General features: G+C 34.3%; 1 protein-coding gene and 1 long non-coding RNA gene across 4 annotated transcripts; one reads left to right on the forward strand and one right to left on the reverse strand.

Annotated features, from left to right (window-relative positions):
• Window positions 1–232: 232 nt before the first annotated feature.
• Window positions 233–1476, reverse strand: LOC141702065 (uncharacterized). The gene is made up of 3 exons (XM_074505766.1): window positions 927–1476; window positions 750–849; window positions 233–644 (listed from the first exon to the last, which is right to left on the reverse strand). The coding sequence occupies exons 1-3, from the start codon at window positions 1474–1476 to the stop codon at window positions 233–235; spliced, it is 1062 nt and encodes a 353-aa protein (XP_074361867.1).
• An 8513-nt stretch (window positions 1477–9989) lies between these two features.
• LOC141702063 (uncharacterized) lies at window positions 9990–13742 on the forward strand. 3 transcript variants are annotated; one of them, XR_012566996.1, is made up of 7 exons: window positions 9990–10337; window positions 10714–10848; window positions 10947–11024; window positions 11330–11393; window positions 11548–11700; window positions 12877–13060; window positions 13504–13742. It is a non-coding gene; the product is annotated as an uncharacterized LOC141702063 (long non-coding RNA). The 3 variants fall into 3 exon arrangements; XR_012566995.1 differs by lacking the exons at window positions 12877–13060; window positions 13504–13742 and adding an exon at window positions 11801–11974; XR_012566997.1 differs by lacking the exons at window positions 12877–13060; window positions 13504–13742 and adding an exon at window positions 11825–11972 and having other exon boundaries at window positions 11548–11696.
• The last annotated feature ends 10945 nt before the right edge of the window (window positions 13743–24687 follow it).

Below are 24687 nucleotides of genomic sequence, written 5' to 3' on the forward strand. Positions count from 1 at the left end.
CCTCGATCCATTTTGTTACGTAGTCAACAGCCACTAAGATGTATTGTGCCTGGTTTTTGGACTTCGGGAAGGGACCCACGATGTCCATACCTCATTGGTAGAAGAGATATGGGTTGACAACCTGGATCATTTCCACCGAGGGCTGATGAGATACCGCTCCATATATTTGACATGATTTACATTTTCGCAAGAAATCTTCACAGTCACTTCGCATTGTGGGCCAAAACAAACCTTACCTCATTATTTTAAGGGCTAAATTCTTTCCACCCAAATGATCCCCGCAAATTCCTGTATGGACTTCGATTATCGAGGTGTGAGACTCTTCTGGTCCCAAGCATCGGAGTAGTGGCTCCACGAGCCCTCGTCGATATAATTTGTTTTCTAGCACATAATAGTTTCTTGCCATGTATGAAATGGCTCTGGCTTCACCCTTATCTTGTGGTAATTTGTTCTGCAAGATGTACTTCAAAATAGGTTGACGCCAATCTGCAATAGAGGAGATTTCATTAACCTTCAGCATGTCGACGGATGGAGTATCCATATCAATAAAGGAAGCATTTCTTTCTTCGACATAAATTCCCTCTGATGTTGCAGCGACGGATGATGCTAATTTAGACAAGGCGTCAGCCCATTGGTTGTCTTCCCTGCAAATGTTCTTGATTGTCCATGACGAAACTTTCCCCAGCAAGGACATGACTAGATTCAAATATGTCGATATTCGAACATCATGTGCCTTAAACTCGCCTTACAGTTGTTTGGTAACAAGCTGGGAATCACCAAATATTTCTAAAACTTTCACTTCCAGCTCAATTGCTAGGCGTATTCCTGTTAACAATGCTTCGTATTCGGCTACATCGTTGTTACCGGGAATGAGAATTTCAAAGTTTGTTATATTTTGAAGCCCTCTGGACTGATCAAGATCACACCTGCACCCCCTGATGATGTTGTTGAGGATCCGTCGACATAAAGAGTACAGGCCTTCTGTGGGAACAGCGTTTTTTCAGTTGTAGATGTGTCAAAATTGCATTCTACAACAAAGACTGATAGGATTTGGGATTTTATTGCACTATGGGATAGGTACTTGATGTGAAATTGGCTAAGTTTGACCGTCCAAGCAGCTAGACGCCCTGTCATATCCGGTCTGTGCAAGATGCGCTTCAGGGGTTGATTAGTCATGACTTTTATAGGACGCCCTTGAAAGCAGTGACGGAGATTCCTGCTTGTTATGGCGAGAGCATAAACTAGTTTCTCCACATGTGGGTAGCGAGTTTCTGCATCTTTCAGAGTATGGCTAACATAGTAAACTGGGGCTTCACGTCCCTCGACGTCTTTGACTAGAACGGAGGCTACCGACCCATTAGAGGCTGAGATGTACACTTCCAAAGCTTCACGAGACAATGCTCTTGCTAAAATTGGTGGGCTTGTCAGGAAAGTTTTCAATACTTCAAAGCTTTCTTTACATTGATCATCCCACATCAACTTATTGTTCTTTTAAGCCTCTTTGATAACCTTGAAAAAAAGGACAGCATTTTTTAGAGGCTTGTGGTATGAAACGACGAAGGGCTGCTATCCATCTAGTGAGGCGTTGAACCTCTTTTATGGTCGAAGGGTCCTTCATTTCAAATATAGCTATTATTTGGGAGGGGTCAGCCTCAATCCCTCATTGGGAGAAAAGAAATCCCAACAATTTTCCAGATTTTAGATCAAAAGAACATTTTAACGGATTTAATCACATTATTACGACGAACATTCTCAAAGGTTTCTCGAAGGTCTAGGGTATGACCGCTTGAAAATTTTGACTTTGTTATCATATCGTCGACATACACCTCGAGGTTTCGACCCAACTGATTTTTAAATATTTCATCCATCATACGCTGAAATGTCGCACCGGCATTGATCAACCCAAAAAGCATGTTTCGATATGCGAAGATACCTCGATGTGTGATAAATGCCGTTTGTTCCCAATCTTGATCATCCATCCTGATTTGATTATAGCCTGAGAAAGCGTCCATGAAAGATAGCATTTCATGACCCGCCATTGCGTTGATAAGTTGATCTATATTTGGCAAAGGATAATAATCCTTAGGGCATGCTCTGTTGAGGTCAGAGTAATCAACACACATTCTCCATTTTCCATTAGTTTTCTTAACCAGGATAGCATTAGCAATTCATGTAGGAAATTTCACCGGTTCGATAAATCGAGCCTCTAAAAGTCGATCAAGCTCTTCGTCGATAGCTCGACGCTTTTCATCTGAGAAAGTCCGCCTCTTTTGTCTGACAGGATTCTTTTGACGGTCGACATGCAGAGAGTGTCTTGCAACGTCAGTTGGAATTCCAGACATGTCAGATGGTGGCCATGCAAATATGTCCGAGAACTCCCGAAGCAACCTCGTTAATTCATCTTTTATTTGAGGATTTAAATCTTTTCCAATTTTAACCGATTTGCTGGGGGAATTTTCATCAATCGCAATCTCGATCGTTTCACCGACAGGTGAGAACGAGGGATCCCTTGGAATGTCGAAAATTCTACCGGCATCTATCTAAATGACTTCATTAATAGATTGAGTGTCATTATCTTGCTTCTTATGCACAACAGTAGTGAAGTAGCATTGTCTTGACACGGCTGGGTCGCCACACATCTCTCCCACTCCAAACTCAGTCGGGAATTTCATTTTTAAGTGAGGGATCGACGTAATGGCTTCTAATACCGAGATTGTCGTTCTCCCTAGTATGGCATTGTGACTTGAGGTTGCACTTATTACGTGGAACTTAGCTATCTTCCATACTTGGCAAGGCATCGTGCCGAAAAGCACCGACAGGTCAATTATCCCGACCACTTTCACCTCATTACCTGTGAAGCCATAAAGAGGTGAATGGGTATTTTCTAGCTTTCTATCTCCTGTATCCATTCACGCTAAAGCATGATGATAAAGGATGTCGACAGAACTACCGTTATCGACAAGGATCTTTTTTACTATGTTAGTGCTGATTTTGGCGGTGATAACCAGCACATCTTGATGGCCTCGTATGATATTTAGGGCATAGCTCTAATCCAGAAGGATATGACGAGAGATGGAGAAGGCTTGTTTCTTTTGGGACACTGAGGATTAACATTATACACTTCTCGAGCGTACGACTTACGAGAGTTGTTTGACATGCCTCCGGCGGCGTAACCCCCGAAAATTACGTCGACTATTATGTCATCTTGTCTCTGATGAGTTTGGCCTTGTCCTTAGATATAATGGACGAAATGGCCTTTTCTAATTTTGGATTCAATGTGATTGCTTAATTAGTAGCACTGTTCTATAGTGTGTCCAATATGTTCATGATAGTCGTAAACTGTGAGTTTGGTAAACTTTTTATCTTTTCTGTCACGGGCCTATTCGCGGTTCGATATTCTTCCATTCTATTATCTCTTCTTGCTGCTGAACGTCGAGGGTATTTGGAATTATATCCTCACGATCTCGGAGTCCGGGGACTATGAGCTCTTGACCTGTCATATTTGTAACTAGAGCCTCTCAAAGATCTTATACTACCCACTGCCTCTTCGAGTGTCATACGGTGTTTAACAATTTGGAATGTTGCATGAAGGTGTTGAGGATGTTTTTCTATGAGTTCTTCTAGTAAAATACCATATCGGTTTCCATCAATGCCTGCTGCTAAATAATTCACCGCCAAAGGCTCCTCTAGGTCTGTTATCTCAGATATAGCTTGACGAAAGCGACCTAAATAGCTTCTCAGAGATTCGCTAGGCCGTTGTCTCATCATAATCAAAGATTCCGTAATTTTGCCCCCTTTCAAGTTGCTTGAAAATCTTGTTTGAAATTTAATCTTCAACATAGTCCAAGAGTCGATTGACCTAGATGGGAGATTGTTGTACCAACGTAGGGTTGTGCCTTATAAGCATGTAGAGAAGAATTTGCAACGGGTGACTTTTGAGTGTTCGTAAAACACCATTTGACCGTCAAAGGTGTTATGGAAACCCGATGGGTCAGAGGATCCATCAAATTGATCAAGTGCCAGAGTTTTTAAAGTCCTGTCTATTTTTGCTTTCTCGATGCTTCGAGAGAGAGGGCTTTCCACCGGAGCTTCGAACCTCGATTGAGTGCGAACTAGATCTCGCAACTGGTCCATATCTTCCTATATTTCTAAGAACTCCTCCTGTAAGATTGAGTCTGTTGACACTGACCCTTGCGAAGTTCCCCCTGAAGACACTGTCTTAGGATGTCGGGGTCTTGAATATATAGACTCAGTAGAAACCTCATCTTCATCATAATAGTAATCATCATCATCCTCTGAAAGCTTTACATAATCAAGTTCCTCATCACCACCTTCCTTAATCAACGCTTATTTCAACTCTTGCTGCAAACGATGAATCTCTCTTATTTTTTCCAATTTCGCCTCTAGTCTTTGAGTTTCAGCTTCTAACATCTTGAGCTCTTCATCTGAGCCTTCTACACCGTCTATCTCTTGTTCTCGTAAGAGTTTCTTCTACTACAACTTTTGTAAATGCAACCTAGCATCACTGGAGAGCACCTGCTTCCCCTTTTCTGTTAAAATACGAGAGTGAGTATCCTTAATCATTTTCCTCTTACGTTTGACTGGTTGTCTCTGCGCCTGAGATCCTTCAGGTGGGGGGTTTTCCTCCACCGGAAACAACCGTCTTGGTTTAAGGGTCGACGATATTTTATCATTTTCTGCAGGAGCAACATGTTCTGATTTTTGAATAGTTTAAATCTCTGTCGTGTTCCCACATTTCTTTGGATCTGTTTCTTCAATTATCATGTTGGAGTGTCAAATTTAAGAGCTCCTTCTAGCGTCAAATGATGACCCTAAGTTTGAGCCATGTTTATATGAGGAACTATACTCTTTATTGATACTTATTTTTCCAACTTTTTACAAGTAGGGCAATTAGAGCGGGGCCGTATCTTGCTGGGTAAGTGAAATCAATGGCTGTCATGTAGATGACAGATTCACTGGCTCGGTTTATATCCTGATCCAACTTTTATCGTAATTATACTTTATTGGAAATATCTACATGAGGATCTATGAAAGAAAAAGATCAAAGTTAGGATATGATTTTCATAATTTGATGAAAAAAATTATGAAGCCAAGGGTTACGGAGGACAAAAGTTGCAACCAACAAAGAAAAAAAGCATTATACAGACAGGACTCATGAATAAAGCAATTGATCTTTCCTGGAAACTGTTGTTTATAATGATCAAGTGAACCAGCAACTAAATTGACACAATACTACACTCTAAAAAATATATCACGATTCCCGGCCTAAATGTTGGACAACATATTATAATTTACATTAAGGTTTTTTGAAAAACACAAGCAATTTAGAGTGATGTTTGATCACATCTATGTGAGAAATCCTAAGTATGAAATTTATTACAAATTTTAGATTTTCTTTCCTCATTTGTGCTATGTGATTTGTATTTTTAGTATATAATTATTTGATAACTACTTGGATTAAAAATATGAATAGTGTGTAGCCTTACTTGTAGACTGCAAATTTGTTGTATGGATGCATTAGAGGACATTTTACACATTAAATTATAGGTAGGTAGCTAACTAATAGATGTGATGGAAGTTCATATACAATGCTGACCTTTTTATAAATAATTTTAATTCAAATAAAAAATTAAAATTTTACCTCCTAATAAATGTAGACCTCACTTCTTTTGGGAGCACTTTCTTCATTGTTTCCTGTAATATAAATATTGAATATTTTAAAATTAAAAAATGAAAATGATTCATGACTTCTGTTAAACCTTGTATATGGATCAATTTTTTTCTTAAGGAAAAAAATTCATGTTAACAATTTTAGGCTATATCTTAATAAAAAAATCTAAAATCGAACTTAATGTAATTTGATTTACTGTAATATAATAAATAAACATAGATGTGTACATATAAGCATGTAACACTTAATCATGGTTTGAATCAAGTTCTTCTTCTGGTATGGTTACACTAAATATAAAATAATTTTTTTTTTGTTTAAGAAAATCTGAACACAAAAAATCAAGATGATTTAAAATGTAATCATAATAAAGTATACATTCATTACTTTGTAAAATGACCCATTTCCGAGCACAAATACACACACACATATATATATATATATTAAAAATTGATTCAGATGACGGGGTAAGTCGATTCATATTAAAATTAAGATGGTTAGCATTTTATAATTATAACTGGTTATAATTGGGAAAAGTTGGAAAAATTTACCAATATAGGAAAAATTTTAATTGTATTATTCCTGTTTTTGATGATTTTATTGAGTTATAACTCAAAAATAGTATACTACTAGAACAATTAATTCAATTTTGGTATAATAGGAATGATAGGATAGCAAATATATTTTAAAATTTTGAGATTATATTGTTCAATGATTTTATTGAGTTACAGTTCAAAAATAGTTAGAGTATTAGAACCGTGATTTAAATTTTTTAAAATTTATTTGGAAAGAGACATAGATCGGAAGGATGGATGATGTGTAAAGTGTCAAGGCTAGATATAGATAAGGGATGGATGTAAGGGTAGATATAGATATGCGATGGATGATGTAAAGTAAGAGTAGATATAGATAAAGGATGGATGGATGATGCACAGGGTAGATATAGATAAAGGATGGATGGATGATGCAAAGTGGTCACACGAGGACGTGGGAGCGACTTTCAGCACATAAACATAATCGAAAAAAAATTAACACAAAAATACTAAAATTCATGAAAAATACTTAATTCAAACGCTCATATTAATCTTAATAATTGATTAGAGTGGGAAATGAAAGATGCATGAATCCCAATACAATCCACTCGCACAATTTTTCTCTCTTGCTATGTCCAATTAAGGTACCGATGAATGATGAAAAATGGTTTGATGAGGAAGATGTGGGATTTGAGCATATAAACACAAACAAAATATTAAAAAACCTAAAATCTTAACTTCAAGGATTCATGAAAAAATTGTTAATTCAGAGGCTCGGAATCTTACGAGTTGATTGAAGTAGATACCGAAAGATCTACAGATCTGAACATATTCCACTTGCACAATTTATGTTTCTTTCTATATCCAAGCAATTGGTTGAGAATCGTCCAACAATCTACAACAAGAACGATTGACCGTGAATTGTCCAACGATATGGAACAAGAACGATTATACAAATGTGTGCTCTCTCAGTGTTTCTCTCACTTGTGGGCGGCTAAGTATTTCACTGTATATGATATGAGTAATATTATTTTGAGAAGGAAATACATTTTGTGTGTATATAAAGGCAAGAGGAAAATCATATTTCCCTAAAGTGTTCAATAAAATTACTATTCCAACCCTCTATATCATATTTACAATTTTGTAATTAATTTATATAATTTTATCTAGTTAAATGTGAAATAATGTTATATTCGTAACTAGTATTTTTACAAGCTATTTAGTACAATATATTTAACCAACTTGAAAGGCATGAAGAAATTTAGAAAATGTAATATTTACTTTCTACTCTTTTTTGGATAACAACCTTGTAACTAATTTTTTGACATTAACTTAAACACGGTATATTAATATACATATTAAAAAAATTACGATGAGTAATGAGAAGAACTCCCTTCATCCAGTTTTTCCTTTTCATTAATCAGAATTCATATTTTATTCAATCAAACAAAAAAGGGTGATAATTGTGCTAATATAAAATTGAGACAATGATATTCACGCTCTATTTATCATAATTATTGGATCGGACAAATCATTTGGGATAAGAAAAAAATAGTAGAAATGGACAACAAGACTAAAATGGACGGAGTGTATATAACATTACAAAAAAAAGTATAGTTCGGTGTAACATGTAAAATGGTCTAATATATGAAATTTACCAAATTCGATTCTCTAAGACATTAGACTTCTTTTACTTAGATTATATTCAGGAGTATTGAATATCCTAGAGTTATATCACTATCTTCAATGAAAGATCAAGAACATAGGTATTCTACATAGTACTCATATTAATATACGACGTTCTTTTGCTTTTTCCAAACTTTCTAATATTCTTTTAAATTGTAAGGATGATAACTACAATTCTATAAACTTGCAGGAACTTTGTGGAATCATGATTTAAAGAAAAGTCTACAGAACATAAGATTTCATGTTCAATTGTTAGGTTCAAATCACATATATTTGAGAGGTGAAGTTGTCTCTTGGTGAAGAAAAAAATGGTCAAAGGTAAAGAATAATGATTTTAGATTTGCCTTATTTAGTTTGAAAGAGTATCGACAAGACTTGTTTTTTATCCTAAATTTCTAACAACTATTGTGTTCCTCTCATGTTAAGTTGTTCACTCATGGGTGTAAATTTATTAATGTGTTCTATTATGTTAGAATTAGGTGTGTAGATCTATTAAAGTATTTTGTTGTTCGTTTATGAAGATGTTATTGGTATTTCATGTTCGTCAAGAGCATGGGTGTAGATTGATCATCAAGGTACTCTGTTAACGAGAATGTCCTATTGTTGAGGCTCTTTAAGCATATATATTTCTATTTACTACTAAGAAGCAGACACCCAAAAATAATCTTCTAGCCTCTCCAATGTATTTGTAAATATCCATCTACAAGTCTAGTAAAAAAGTAATGTGTAGAATTAGAAGTGAAATTGGAAAATGAGGAGAACTTATCCAGAAAAGACCCCGCATGGGGATGGACAGACGGAGGATGATATCTATGCATCCAAAATTTGAAGAACTGCCATTGAGATGGACTGGACTCCTCTAGTCTTGTTTAAAATATTTTGTAACACAGTAGTCTATCGCATGGTTTTCAACTATTTCATGTCATTCTAGTGTTGTATGTTTAGTACACATTGTTACGTATTAATCATTAGTAAACGACTACCTACAAAATTTTTAATATTTCATCTTTATATAATAGTATAGATATATCAAAATAAATATTTTATTTTATTTTGAAATTCTTCGAGGTGATTTTTAAGATCTAAAAATATTCAAAATACTACCCTGCTACTCTAAACAATCAAAATAAAGATATGTTTACACAAAATCCGAACCACAAGATCAAAATCAAATCAACCGTAATCAGTAGAACTCTCTAGTTCTCTCACTAAGCAGCGATTTCTTTTGAAATTCCTACAATGTATATGTATGTATTATATGAGTAAAATTCTATAAAGACCATGTTTTTCTTGGAGACCACGGAGACCACTTATTTTTTGCAACTAAAATCTTGCATAAACATTATAAAATGTAATATTTTACTAATTATGTTCTACAAAGATCATTATTTTATTCAAAATATTGAATATCATACATGTACTTGCATGTAGAACATTACAAAATGTTTTATCCTACGAAACATGTTTAGTTTGCAAAAAAAATTGTTTAGATTACAGAATATACACATTATACTTATTAAACTTAAATGATATTCAATAATTTTAATAAATTAGTGATATTCATAAACATACTTCAGAAAATAATATATTTTATAGGGTTTTGATTGCAGAACATAGGTGCTCTCCGTGGTCTACAACAAAAATGTGGTGACTCATATATATATATATGCATTTTTTCAAATAGAAATAATCCTTAAAATGAAAACTAGAAAATAACTTTTAAAATTTGTATTAAGCTTTCTTTATTTTTAACACTAACATTTTACTACTTCACACAATAACTTTCCTAATTTTAAAATTTAGCCCTCCACGTTAGTAGGGACCCACCACTACTAGAAATAGTGCCTACGACATCACCCTTTTAACATCGGTTAGAAATTTTACCGATGTTAAAAGCAGTTTTAACATCGGTCGCTTCAAAACCGATGTTAAAGGTATTGTCAGACATCGGTATCTTAACTAACCGATGTTTATAATCGTTTAAAAAAAAAAGGTCCGCTTGTTTCTTTCCCCCATTAATACACCAAAAAATTCCCCGCTTAACCAAAAATTTTATTCTCATTTTTTCCGGACCTCCCCTCTCTCTCTCATTCTCTTTTCTCTTTTCTCTCTTCTCTCTCACTGTCTCATCTCTCTTCTCTCAGTCTCTCTTCTCCCTCATCTCTCACTGCCTCTCTTCTCAATCACTCTCTCTAAACCTAATTATACCCCTATTTGTACTAACCTTTAATTAAACTGGATTAATTCCTAAATCGAGCTCGATTGGTGCTAAATAATCTTGAAAGAAGTTGGGTGTACTCAATTTATGTGAGAAAAGTAAGTTTATTTCGAATTTATTTTCAAATTTTATGTTTTTATTTTAATAAAGTTTTGTTTACAGGTCTTTGGAGCTTTGTTAGTGTTAAAAGAAATTGGGTTTGCTTGATTAGGTAAGATTAACTTCTAATCTACTCAATTAAAAGTTGGTGTATGTATTGTTAATCTTGAAAGAAGTTGGGTTTACAGATCTTTATAAGCTATACTGGTGGCCTTGTTATTGTTACTGCTAGACAGGTGTTGTATTGATATTAATTTTTTAGAATTTCATGTTGAATCGGAATTTTTGGAGGAAAGCCTATTCAAATTAGAATTTACTGTTGTCATTTCGTACTTGCATAAATGATTTTATTTGTGTAGCTTATAGCTGAAGATTACATTGATGTTCTAACATTAGTGGGGGGATGCTGTGTTTTTCGGTGGCTGTGCAGGGTCCCAAATATTATATTTTCTTAATGATTTGAACTGTTATTTTATCCATGTCTTCAGAGTGCAGCACGTGTGTTGGTTCCTGCTGAATTTGGGGATCATGGGATTAAAGGAATGATACTGGCTGCTAATTATGTTCCATATCTTGGGATCTTCTTAGGAATGCAGATTTCTGTTATTGATTTTGCTCGATCTGTAAGTTAGAGTTTAATTTATAGATTTATTTATGTAGAACGTTCACTGAAAGATAATATACACTTAAGATTAACTGCATTGCTTCATGCATCTTGTAGGTGTTGGGTCTATAAAAGTTAAACAGTTCGAAATTTGATGCTCAGACACTAAATCATGTTGTAATTTTTATGCCAGAGGTACATGGCCGTTCATGATAATACTTAACGGTTATGACATCGACAGATGCCTTTTACATTCCTGAGCTCTAAATGCATCACTACAAAGCTATATGTTATTAGTCGCGGTTAATTAGTGCCATAGGATATCTTGCATGTTCCAACTAATTAAATGTATAAGAATGTTACAACTAAAAAGTTGATTGATGCTGGTCTGGATTGCGGAGCATGCCCATATTAGTATGTATATAAGACTGGACAAGAGAAATAATGCTTGTCCAGGTATTGGATGGTTCTGACGATATGTTGGTTCGACATCTTATCAGGGAAGAAGTGCTAAAATGGCAGCGCAAGGGTTTGAACATTTTGTAGGAATCAACTTACTTTAAGGTAACCTTGCACGTGTTATATTCACAGAGTCTATTTACTCATCAAGAATCATGTATCTGGAAATTCCTACCATTCATTAGAGTTTACATTACCTATTTATGGCACCTGAGTGTGTGTATAAATGTCTAATAACATTTTAATGTGTTGTTTACAGGGGATGTATTATCAGGAAACCAGCCGGACAGACCAGTTCACTTGGGAGTACTGCAAGAATGGTTTGGCATCCACTGGGGGAACACTCGAGCTTTCGCTCTTTTGTTCACTCTAATATTCATTTCACTACCACTAGTTTTGTTCCGTCGAGTAGGTCAGTACAAATAATCAATGTAGACCTCTCTCGTACATACATTAGCTATGTTCCAGTTTAGTGATCCCTGTATCCGTGTTCTTTGTTTTTTGTTTTAAAGAATCATTAAGGTTTAGTTCAGCAGTATCAGTTCTGTTAGCATTGGTGTTTGTGGGGATATGCTCAGGAATGGCAATCTCAGCACTCTTAGAAGGCAAAACAAATACACCAAAGCTCATACCTCAGTTGGACAATCGAGCCTCCTTCTTTAACCTCTTCGTTTCATCTCCAGTCACCGTCACTGCATTCACTTTTCACTTCAATGGTTAGTTACAACTAATAGAAACAAGTACTCTTAAATGACACTAATTTTCTGAGGAAATTACTTACGAAAATGTTTTTAATTTCAGTTCATATTATTAGAGGGGCGCTTAGGGAAGCATCTGATATGACCTCAGTTGTTCGAATTTCTCTAGTACTTTGTTCAGGAATCTACTTTACCATTGGGATCTTCGGATACCTGTTGTTTGGGGATTCCATTATGGCAGACATACTTGTAAATTTTGATCAGGGTTGCCAGAAGTTAAAGCTACCCTTGTGATATGTCCTCTTGTTGTTGTGATTTAATGGGTAAATGAGATTGATCGATTTAACTTAAGAGGTAGCAACAAGGTGCTAGTGTGTCATGGAGGCAACAGAGGCAAAACCCTTCATGAATTCTCAGATTATGATTTTGTTATTACTACATATTCTATTGTTGAAGCTGAGTACAGGAAAAATGTTATGCCAGCTAAATATAAATGCATTTGGTGTGGAAAGTTATTATTTTATGAACATAAGATATCTATTCACCTGAAATATTTTGGCGGTCCAAATGCTGTTAGAACTAATAAGCAGTCGAAACAGAAGAAGGGTAAGAAATGGGATCGTATTATACTGGAAGAGGTGAGTAGGTGGTTACTGTTAGAAATTATTTCATGCTTGGCTGGTCTGATTTCTTATCTCATGTGTGTGGATATGTACATATTTAATTCATCTTTCTCACGGTTACTCTTTTTTGCATCTCTTTGAATCCAGATGATGTAGAATAAATTAGGAGCTGCTCTAATCATTTTTTTTGTCCAAATTTAAGCTTATAAGTGTATTTTTTCTGGTCAAGAGTGTCACCAAATTTCTTACTTATAGCTGCTACAGCAGGAAGCATCATTGGAATGACTTTTGTTCGGATGGGGTTTTTCACAACAAATTGTATGTTTGATAAATTCCTGAATCGGCTACTGGTGATACCCCTTTCTACTCTAGCAGGACTATCAGAAGTGTTATTGATTATTTGTTAGGAGCCAAATTCCAAATTACCGGATTTTTTAGTGTTCATAATAAGGTAAGTTTCATATATTGCTTCGCTACACTATTATTTATATATTTTTGTAATTGATATGAAAGGCTCTACAAACATATTCTGATGTGACACGACCCTAGCTAATTTGGTAAAGTTGTTTTAGATAGATTCTCTTCTTCTCACTCTAGCAGCGACAACCAAGCCTTAATCAGTGGTTTTTTTCTTATCTTGACAGCTCTTTGAATTACCCTATTTCGAATTATTGATTTAGTTGAGCTGAGAGCAATGGTTCCTAATCAAGGTCTAGGACACCCTACTTTAGTCATTATCCGAGCTGTTGAGCAAATTATGAGAGAGAATTTATTCAACTGTAAAAGTTTTAAAGCAATAGCGGCTAGAGATAACTTTTTAATTTCAGCTTTGTGCTAAATATTCGGTTGTATTGCTTTTAGACTGATTATTAACTCATATTGTTGTGCGACTAGGGAACACAAAGGTAAGATCTATGAAGTCATTGACGAAGCTAGAGCTTTTGTGGAAGTTTTATGTGATGCTACCAACTTTGCTTCAGCTGATACTATTTATGGTTTCGCAGCATATCCATCTGGGGAGAATTGCTTGGGGAATGCGGCTTTAGTGAGTTAGATAGGTTAGGAATGTAATTGTAAGTAGATAGTTTTTGATGTTGATGTAGATGTAGATATAGAAATATGTTGGTTGAATGCTGATATATAAGTTTTTTGGTATATATTTGTTCTCTTTTAAGATTATTTTTTATTGATATAGCTTTTAATTATTAAATGGGTTATTCTAATTGAGAGCTTTGTTTCTGTATTCAATGGGTTATCCTCATTGAGAAACTTTGGAGGTAATTCTCCAATTTAAAGTTGTATGCTTGGAATCACTTACCTTGTAGTCTGGTGGATCAATTATCATGTAATGCGATGGATTATCGTCCTTGGTGGATAAGAGGGTAAGCCAAGGCTATACCTAAACCTAAATTCAAGTGAGACATGTAATAATCGGAAATACCTAAAATCCCAAAAACATATGTAGGCCTTGGTTCATTGTGACTAGGCCTTATCGTTCGGCATTTTCAGACCGAGTTGGAGTCATAGTTAGATTTGGAGTTGATTCGGGAGTTTTTGTATTAAACTTGGATTAAATAAAATTAAATTAAAAATATGATATTTTTATAACCATACAAATTAATGAGCATGTTCAATTTTTAATTAAATTAATTTAATATCTAAATAATTAAAACAATAAAATTAGTTGTTGACCTCTAATTGAAGATGAAACAAAATTGAGTAATGAATTCATTGCTAAACTCTATTTCAATACGTCATTTTTACGTTAAGATTTTAGCGACACCAATGATTTAACCAATGTAAAAGTTTTACTTAATTCATTTCAGTTAATACTTTTTTAAGTTGGTAGTTCTACTCAAAATTTTGTTGTAATACAACCTCTATTTTTTTATATAACGCTTTAATTTTTGCACATATTTCAATCCGCTTATTTAGAAATATAATTTTTTAAATTGTTTTTGTGAATTAAAATACTTATCTATTTTTATTCACAGAAAGAAAATTGTGCAAATAAACTTTATCTGCCTAGTTAAAGAACATTGAAATGTGTGTAAAAGTTAAAGCGTCATATAAAAAGGGCGTAATGATTTAGCTCAATGCTAGTTATCATGTGAAAATTCCTTAGTATAAAAAACTAATAAGTTTACATAAGTTCATAAAGAGTTTTTTACAGTTAAGCATCGTGCGTGCATAAGTTCGTCACTATGTGAGTTATCATCGAGAAGCACTTGAATGTATAATTTTACTTTATTGTATTTGACTGGTTAACTACATATCACAACCGGCGTTTCTTGAACACTTTACATCCTCCGCTCTTCTATTTTTTAAGTATGCAATACAACATTTTACATTCATTCAATCAATTATACAAACATGAGCAAGTTAGCTAGGCTACAGCTAATTTGTAATCCGCATCCTTCAGAGTTTCTGGATTGATTGTTTTCTCTATTGTATCAAGTTACACATGGACGGATTTAAGGTGGGCATGGGTGGCCATAGTCCCCTCAAAACCTCTTCATGAGCTTACAATGTTCCAAATTATGTATAAAAATTGATTAGATAGTGTATTTCGTCCTCCCATAAATTGATGATCCCCATATAAATTCACAAATCTTGGAGCATCTCCAACAATGGATTGCCAAAATAGTTGTTAACCTTGTCAAATCATCATGGATATTAATATTTTATTTTCACTATATTTCATATTAACTTGGCAACATTGTACTCCAATAGTTAGTAATATTTGTAGTCCCTAAATTAAATTATAAATAACTCAAAAACTAAAAAAAGTATTATTAATATACACATTTTATGCTTATATATATAGGATCTTACTCCACTGAGAACCTGTTTTATTGTGAGATATGAGATTCAATCATAACGACTGATTCTTATACATTATTTAATACTTTACCACACATTAATTTTTTAATATTTAAATATTTTATCACCCTATTCTTTCTAATTCCACCACCTGCCGCCTCCAACCACCGCCGACCTCCATTTCAGGCGACCAACATTTCCGGCGACCACCAATAATCATCACCGTCAAATATAATATCACTTACCACCAGAGAATGAAAAATCACCACAATAAGAAATCACCACCATAATAGCTGAAATCACTCTATCTGACCACCGGTAAACAGAAAATCACCGTCGCAGAAAAAAATCACCACAATTGATCACTTCCTCTACCCACCAGATCCGGCCACTAACTCCATCATTAACTCCAATCACCAATATCATTACCAAAACCACCAAATTTAATTAAAGAACACCACATTTAAAAACAAAATCATCACAATATCACTACACCGAGCATATATACAAACCACCAATTACATAAGAATCGCCAAATACAAGCCAAAATCACCACAATTAAATTAAAAAGACTAATACACAACAAAGAAAATGCAATTTTGTAAATATAAATCGGAAGCTATGTATATCTTTGTAGTCGTTAATTTTCAAGTGAAAGACGTCGGCGGCGATGAGGATGGTGCTGGAGGTAGGGGATGAAGATGGGGAGAGATAGAGGGAAGGGGGAAGGAGAGAGAGAGAGAGAGAGAGAGAGAGAGAGAGAGATGAAAGTCCGAAAATGAGTGATGGAGCGGCGACGGCATCGGGTGGTGGAGGTGGAGAGAGAGAGCACAGGTTGGGGTTGTGTTGATGAGAGGGACTGATGAGAGGGACTGATAAAGAAATTTTTGGGTTGGAACAATAATTGTGTGGTGGGGATTAAAAGAAATTTATAAAAAATTTAAAATAGAGGGCTGAGATAGTTCTCATATCTCACGGTTCTCATTTGAGCAACTCCCTATATATATATATATAATTGGAACAATGTAAGCTCGTGGGGAGGTTTTGAGGGGACCATGGCCACCCCATTCCCCCCTAAAATCCGTCCCTGTGTAGTTTGATACAATAGAGACAATGATCAATTCGGGAACTGTAAAGGATGCTGAGTACAGGCTAGCTGAGCTAACTTGCCCATGTTTATATAATTGAATGGATGTAAAAAAATGTTTATATTGGATACTTAAAATGCTGAAGAACTGAGGATGTAGAATGTTAAAAATAGTAAAATCACACTCAAGTAAAATTTGAACTCAGGTAATTATATACATTGGAGGGCTTTTTGATGGATAACTCACCCAAATGCATGTAAACTTTTTATATTTTTACGGTTAAGAGTAAACGCAATTGAGCTAAAGTATACTGTACCCATCAATCAAAATTTTCAAAACGACCAACTTCAAAAAAATCGTCAAATATTAATAAAGTATTTAGTATTTACTGATCAGAAGTCCATGTCAGCTACATTCTCCACATCATCCACTCACCATTCTCCTGGATCACTCCTCCGTCCTCTTGTCTTGCCTTTGGACCGATTAGGACCACCTTCATTTCTGGTATCCTTATAATTTTTGTTTTATCCTTGTTGTTGGAAAATTTCTGTCTTGGTGCTTATCATAAACTTTGTTCAACCTATTGAGACATGAATGAAATGTTAATAGAGATGTGCTTGTTTTTGTTCAACACTTGTGGTCTTGTTCGCATTTCTTAGATTTTGTCTATTAATCATCATGGTAAAAGAGCTACTAATGCAGCATATTTCCTAAGTTTCTTTTGAGTTTTTTTAGTGCACTTTTTGCTTCTTTTTCATTCCTTGAAAGTATGAAGATGGAGAGAGAGAGATAGAGAGAGAGAGGACGGGGAAGGAGAGAGATATAAAAGCCCAGCGATGAGTGATGGAGCGGCAGCGGCATCAGGTGGTAGTGGTGGAGGTGGAGGGAGAGTGCACGGGTTGGGGTGATGTCGATGAGAGGGAGGGATAAAAAACTGTTGGATTGGACCAATAATTGTGTGGTAAGGATTAAAAAAAATTATAAAAAAATAAAATAAAGGGCTGAGATTAGATCTCATATCTCAATATAATTGGGGATCTCATTTGAGTAACTCCATATATATATATATATATATATTAGATAATTTGATGTGCCCCAGATATATTCACAAACCTTACACATTTTGAGGTTTTATACACATAAATTCACAGTATGGTTCTTGCAAATCCATAATGTCTCAAAAAAATTTGGCTTCAAAAGTCATGTTCTATATTTTGGCCTTCCAAAAAAAAATTCTGGTTCCATCCCTATAGCTATACTGGTGGAAGTTTCTGATTTATGTTGATACTTACGTTGTTGTTAAATATCAAAGGTGGTATTATTATAGATGATTGATGTTGACTTCAGTTTGGGTGTTCCAAAAAAATTCAGTTTCTGATTTATGCTGATACTTACGTTGTTGTTAAATATCAAAGGTGGTATTAGTATAGATGATTGATGTTGACTTCAGTGTGGGTGTTATGAGCATCAAAGTTCGTATTGATATCTAATTTGATATGACAACAAAGTAAGTATTGATTTCAAGAGTTCGGTTTGAGTAAACTTTATGATTTATTCCATGATCATTGTTTCATGTTATTGTGGTTTACGATATTTCCGTAAACACTGTTTTATGAGTTTTATTCTCGTCAAGATTCAAAGTATTGCTGAAGAATTTCGCTCAAAAATATCAAAATGGTTTTCAATATAATTAAGGAATTAAATCTGGGATTCCTCAACTAAAATTTTATGATTCAGCAACTATGATTCTAAATGTTCTGCTCTAACGCAGATGTCAGTTTTATATCAAAATGACCCTATATATGTTATAATTATCTTGCTGAGCATTTCTTTCGCTCATACTTGCCTGTTTTCAAATCTAACCTCCAGTGAGGATTAGCTTGCGCTGTTTAGCTGCGTAATTCGAGGAAGCAAAGAAGAAGCTTTTGGGAAGGTGGTTGGTCCAGGGTTTGCGGACTAGTGTAAGTTTTATTGTATAAAGTTATTTATATTATATTATATTATAGTTGTGTATTTTATTTGGGCCTAGTATACTTCATTTCGAAGTTAAACTAGCGGGTTAAGTTTGGAGATTGAGAATTATTGAAAAGAGTTTTAAAAGGAAGAGAAAAAAATTTATTTGTGGAATTTGGATATCTTGTTTCTAGAACTGTAACCTTAAAAGATCTTGGATTAGTTTATGGTCATAGATGATAAATATCTTCCGCTGCCATTTGTTTATTGATTAAACAGGTTAATTTGGATTGAGGTTTCATAGTGACGACCAAATCCTCTGACCCCGGATTTGGGGGCGTTACAGGTTGGTATCAGAGCTGAGGTTATAGTAAACTAGAAACGAGAGTGTGTAGGAGTGTGTATAGCTATGTGAGGACGTTTGAGCTCATATCGAGTTCCTGTTGAACTATCGGATATAGTATCAACGAGTAAGTTAAAATAGGCGTATTCGTTTGAGATGGTTGTGATGAGCTGGATGGAACTCCGGGAAGCTACAAACTTCTATTGTGGAACCTTTCGAGGATACTATGATTTGACGACGATGAAGATTATCGATATCCCTGGAATATGAAGAAGTGTCGAGAATCGGATGACGAGTCAACAGAAGAATTCAAACAGAAGATAAGCATTAAGACTTTGGCAATACCTTCTCTTTCTATCATTTCTTTTGGCCTCTCTCAAAAGAAGTAATTGTTAGAGGATATATTCCCTAACACTCATTTTCAATCATAATTGTGTTTTAAATGTGCCAGAGCCTGTCATGAAGCCTATTTTTTAGGTTTTGATAGCTCTGTCAAGTTATGATAATTAATTCCACTTTTCTTATTTGGTGGATAGTTTCTTGATGATGTGACACCATTTGCTCATTTGGTGCCATAATTTTGTTCTCTGGATTTCATTTCCTTCAGAAATATCAGCTTTGAAATCTTGTCAGCTTTATTCATTTGATTTTCAATTTCTTTCATATTCTTTTATTCTGAATGAGATGAACAACCCTAACTATAGGGGACACAAGGTATCCCTGTCTGTGTGATAGGAGTTGGATGGGACACCATCACTTGTGTGTGTTGTGAATACATGAAGGTTAACAACCTTTTGTAGTGTCTTAATTTGGACACGCAATACCAAGTTCATTTGATCATATTGATCTCTCAGTTATTCTTTTATTTCAATAATACTTTTTCTCAAATTCAGATTTTGGTTCCGTTATGGTATCAAATTCTTTTCTCTTTGAAATTCTATGTTTCATCATCTCAAATATTCGAAGGTATGCCAATCAAGTTAAGCTAAGTTGTCCTGGTCAAGTCAAAGCAGGGTTATGTGATAGGATTACCAAGAGCAACAGTGGACTGCGATGCGGTTAGAATATCAGTGGCGTATAACGAAGTCAATCTGTTTCTTTATTTCTCTCTCTATCTTTCTTTCTTTTCTTCTCTCTATCTTTCTCTCTATTCTTCTTTCTCGCGATCAGTAAAAGTGATTCTATTGAGGAATTGGTCAAAGGATGTGGATGGAACAATGTTGCAGGGTGAAGCTTCAGTGGTAACTGTGTGGTATAAAGAATTGCAGTGTTATTGGAAATTCTAAGAAAAGTTGCATATGCAAGATTGGGAAGTTGGTTAGGAAACCCTTAGTGCTCTCTTCTGCTGATTCCGAGGACGGAATCCTTATAAGGGGGTAGATTGTAATATCCCATATATTCAAATATTATTATTATTATTATTTGGAATTATTAATTTGACTTTTATGTGAATTTTGGTGAATTATCTGATAAGTGGAATTGATGTTTGGGTGTTTAGATGTGACATTATTTGAATATTTAAATTTTTATATGTACACAATAAAATATAGATAATTGTGATATTTTTCTGGTAATTTTTGGACTGTTAGATGATTTTATATTGATTTATGAATTATTAATTATTTTCTGAATAATTACCAAAATTATTTTATAAAGCCGGGAATCGTCCGACTTCAACTGTTTTTGCGTTTTTACAACCCGAAACTCTTCCGAAAACTCCTTCCTAACCTAATCTGGTAATTCCAGACATTTTCCGTGTTTTGACTTTTTCAATCGGGATTACGGTTTGACCCGTGCGCGGCCCGGCGCAAGATTTTCAATACGATAGTTATTTCGGTAATCAATAAAACCCGTATTCTCGAGATACGTGATATTTTTACGTTATTTTCGTATATAGTGTTTTATAAAAAGCCCGGTTTTTATAATTATCCAATTCTGGTATTGAATTGTATCATTTTTATAGTTACTTAGCGGCTAAACAACTAATTTAACGATCCAAAACGATCCAAAACGATCCAATATTCCATAAATATAAATAGTCTATTTCTTATTTCGTTTATTCTGTTTATTCATTTGCAACCAGTTAAAATACCGTAAATACAGAGAAAAACCCGAGAAACAGAAACGTTTCCAAGAATCAATCACACGAATGAAGGCGTTATCAAACTCTGATTCGGGCGTGCAGCATATCAAAACGAAGCTCTCGAAATCCTCTTTCTGAATCAATCATCAGTTTCTTCCCAGAAATTATGGTAATTTTCTTATTTATTTATTTATATTCGAATTATTTAGTAATTAAATTATGAAAATTTGTTCTTGATGTTGTTGATATGATTTGATGCTTCCATGTTGTAGAGCATGTTTTTCTGGTCGATTTGGTATATTATACTTCAAAAATAGAGTTCAATATCATATAGAAATTAAGGTTTGATTTTCTGAAAATTTCTTGAATATGTGTTCTTGGTGTTCTTGGAGAATTCTGAAAATCAAAGTTAATTTTGAAGGTGTTATTGAACAGCAAATCACAAGTATGAATATCCGTTGTGAAGCTCTCAATCTATTCTATCTGATTTGAGCATCAAAATCAATTGAGGTTTGGTAATTTTCAAATTCGTAATTTTTGGGTTTATACCCGAATTTGGGGTTTTTATTTCTGCTAAACCTTGGTTGGATTAAATGATTTCAGTATATTACTCGTGACCTGAGCTTTGTTTTGAGATATATTTCATTAAATTTGGTGTTGGTTTGTGTAAAATCGGTGTTTGGCCGGAAAATCGGGCTTCAACGGCGGCGAGTTTTCCGTTGGCTTTTCCAGTTGATTCGTCAATGGTTTGAATGATTAGTTGTAGCAGATGAATTCCTGCAGGGTTGTAGAAGATTTTCCCGTGTTTTTGACTGGGTTTGGTTCACTATTAGGCTTGCCGGAAAGCTTGGTGGCCACCGTTAATGGCGGCCGGCCCCCGGAGCAGAACTGGGGAAGACGATGGCAAACTTCAGTTTAGCCATCGTTCTTTCGTCCTTTTTACAAACCAGCCCCTGGCTTTTTCAGAAGATTTAAAAATTGGATTTCTGTTTTTATTATTTACAAAAATTGTATTATCTTTTTATAATTACTTTCAGAAAATGTTTGTATTTATTTTAAATTCCAAAAATCAATATTTTTAATTCTGAAAATCATTTTTTTTATTTAAAAATAAATCTTAATTATTTAGTTAATTAATTTTAGTTGATAATTAATTATTTAATTAGTCAATTAATTTAAATATTAATTGATTAATTAATTTAATTAGTTATTAATTAATTTTAATTGATTATTTAATTAGATTTATTTATTTAAAATTGATTTAAAAATTCTGAAAAATAGTTCGAGCTTTAAAATATTATTTTGAATTATTTTCAGGCTCAATAATTCTTATAAAATTATTTTCGGGTGTTCGAGCCCTATTATTTAATTATTAAATGATTCGGAGATTGTTTTTATTCCGAAAAATGTTCAAAAATTGATAATAAATCAACCGTTCGTCCGTTTAATACAAAACGAACGCGTATAGACTCAGAAAAATATTCTGCTTTCAATAAAAATACTTTCGAGACCCAAATCCTTTTGTTTTGAAAGGTCGCTTGTTTTACGAATCATTCTGAGTCGATTATTGATCGAAAAATCATATTTTTGATCCGATTTCTGTTTTAAACGTACTGAGTCGACCCTTTTGATGAACCGAGTCTTATATGATATGAATTATGTGATCTATGAATTATGTGCTTATGTGCTATGTGAATTATGTGCATATGTGGATCAAGAGTCCTGTGATTGTCTGTTATAATTATGTGTGGGCTATCGTATGGGTAGATGATAGGATTTTGACGCGTAGTTCATCGAGTGATTATCATTTAGGCGATTAAAGTGTATCTTTTAATTATAGATGTGGATCGTTCGAGTTGATCAGGACAAGACGTTGGATAAAGAATGAGATGGAATGGCATTGGATATCTGGCTTCTAGCAATCGCAGGAGCAACATATTGATGGAGTGTTAAAAAGAAAGATGGTGATGTTTTGAGACAGAATGTCAGAATAGATGCGTCTTTACGAGTGTGACTAACCACTAAAACCCAAAGGCAAGTATCTCTATCATCACTTATTATTCAAGTGATATTTATTTTAAATCTTTTGATGCAAGTATTGCTTTCCCTTTTCTCAGTTTAGAATCGATAAATGTTTTACATATCGTTGAATTAAATAATTCTGTTTATGAAAGTATTCTTCCGCTATTCTATGTTGAGAGTAGCTAAGTGATTTTACTTATCCAATTATCGGATTTACAAATGTTTTGGATTTTGAGAAAAGTGATTTGGTTGCGAGTATTCCTGCCCAAGTGAATGGGAGAATAAAATTATTTAGGATGTCGAAGGATTCGGCTCCTTTTTCAATAAAAAGGTTTTAAGATTGGAATGGTTACTGGTTATTGGTTACAGCGTAGGTGATCGAGATATTGGTCCAGCTGTAATATCATTCAAGGCTAGTTATGCCTTTTATGGCGCCCTATAGGTACCGTATGTCTTCGGGATACGGGTAGTACCTATATTTACGGTATGGCTGCGGGATACCGGTGCTGTTTCGTGACTGATCATCAGGAACAACATAGTGCATAATTGGTTCCAATCTAAATAGATATCTAAAATTCTTTATTGTTTTGATAATCATAGCATAAATGATTTATCAACTGTTTCTGTTTTGGAATAATGGTGAAATGCAGTTTTGATTTAGATTTTGATTTATGCTGATACTTACGTTGTTGTTAAATATCAAAGGTGGTATTAGTATAGATGATTGATGTTGACTTCAGTATGGGTGTTGTGAGCATCAAAGTTTGTATTGATATCTAATTTGATATGACAATAAAGTAAGTATTAATTTCAAGAGTTCGGTTGAGTAAAGTTTATGATTCATTCCATGATCATTGTTTCATGTTATTGTGGTTTACAATATTTCTGTAAACACTGTTTTACGAGTTTTATTCTCGTCAAGATTCAAAGTATTGATGAAGCATTTCGCTCAAAAATATCAAAATGGTTTTCAATATAATTAAGGAATTAAATCTAGGATTCCTCAACTAAAATTTTATGATTCAGCAACTATGATTCTAAATGTTCTGCTCTAATGCAGATGTCGGTTTTATATCAAAATGACCCTATATATGTTATAATGATCTTGCTGAGCATTTCTTTCGCTCATACTTGCCTGTTTTCAAATCTAACCTCCAGTGAGGATTAGCTTGCGTTGTTTAGCTGCGTAATTCGAGGAAGCAAAGAAGAAGCTCTTGGGAAGGTGGTTGGTCCAGGGTTTGCGGACTAGTGTAAGTTTTATTGTATAAAGTTATTTATATTATATTATATTATAGTTGTGTATTTTATTTGGGCCTAGTATACTTCATTTCGAAGTTATACTAGAGGGTTAAGTTTGGAGATTGAGAATTATTGAAAAGAGTTTTAAAAGGAAGTGAAAAAAATTTATTTGTGGAATTTGGATATCTTGTTTCTAGAACTGTAACCTTAAAAGATCTTGGATTAGTTTGGGGTCATAGATGATAAATATCTTCCGCTGCCATTTGTTTATTGATTAAACAGGTTAATTTGGATTGAGGTTTCATAGTGACGACCAAATCCTCTGACCCCGGATTTGGGGGCGTTACAAGCTATGTGAGGAAAGAGACATTTTTTGACAAGTTTGTTGAACGGGTGGATGCTGAATTGAATGCTCAATCTGATGATTCTTTTGTAGTTATTATAGCAAGTGCTAAAGTTAATAAGTACGAAGGTACATTCTGGGAACTCTATCAAACCTTAATCTTAAAATTATAATTCATAGTTGT

This window comes from Apium graveolens, unplaced genomic scaffold (genome assembly GCF_009905375.1).
Source record: "Apium graveolens cultivar Ventura unplaced genomic scaffold, ASM990537v1 ctg4599, whole genome shotgun sequence".
Classification (NCBI taxonomy): Eukaryota; Viridiplantae; Streptophyta; class Magnoliopsida; order Apiales; family Apiaceae; genus Apium; species Apium graveolens.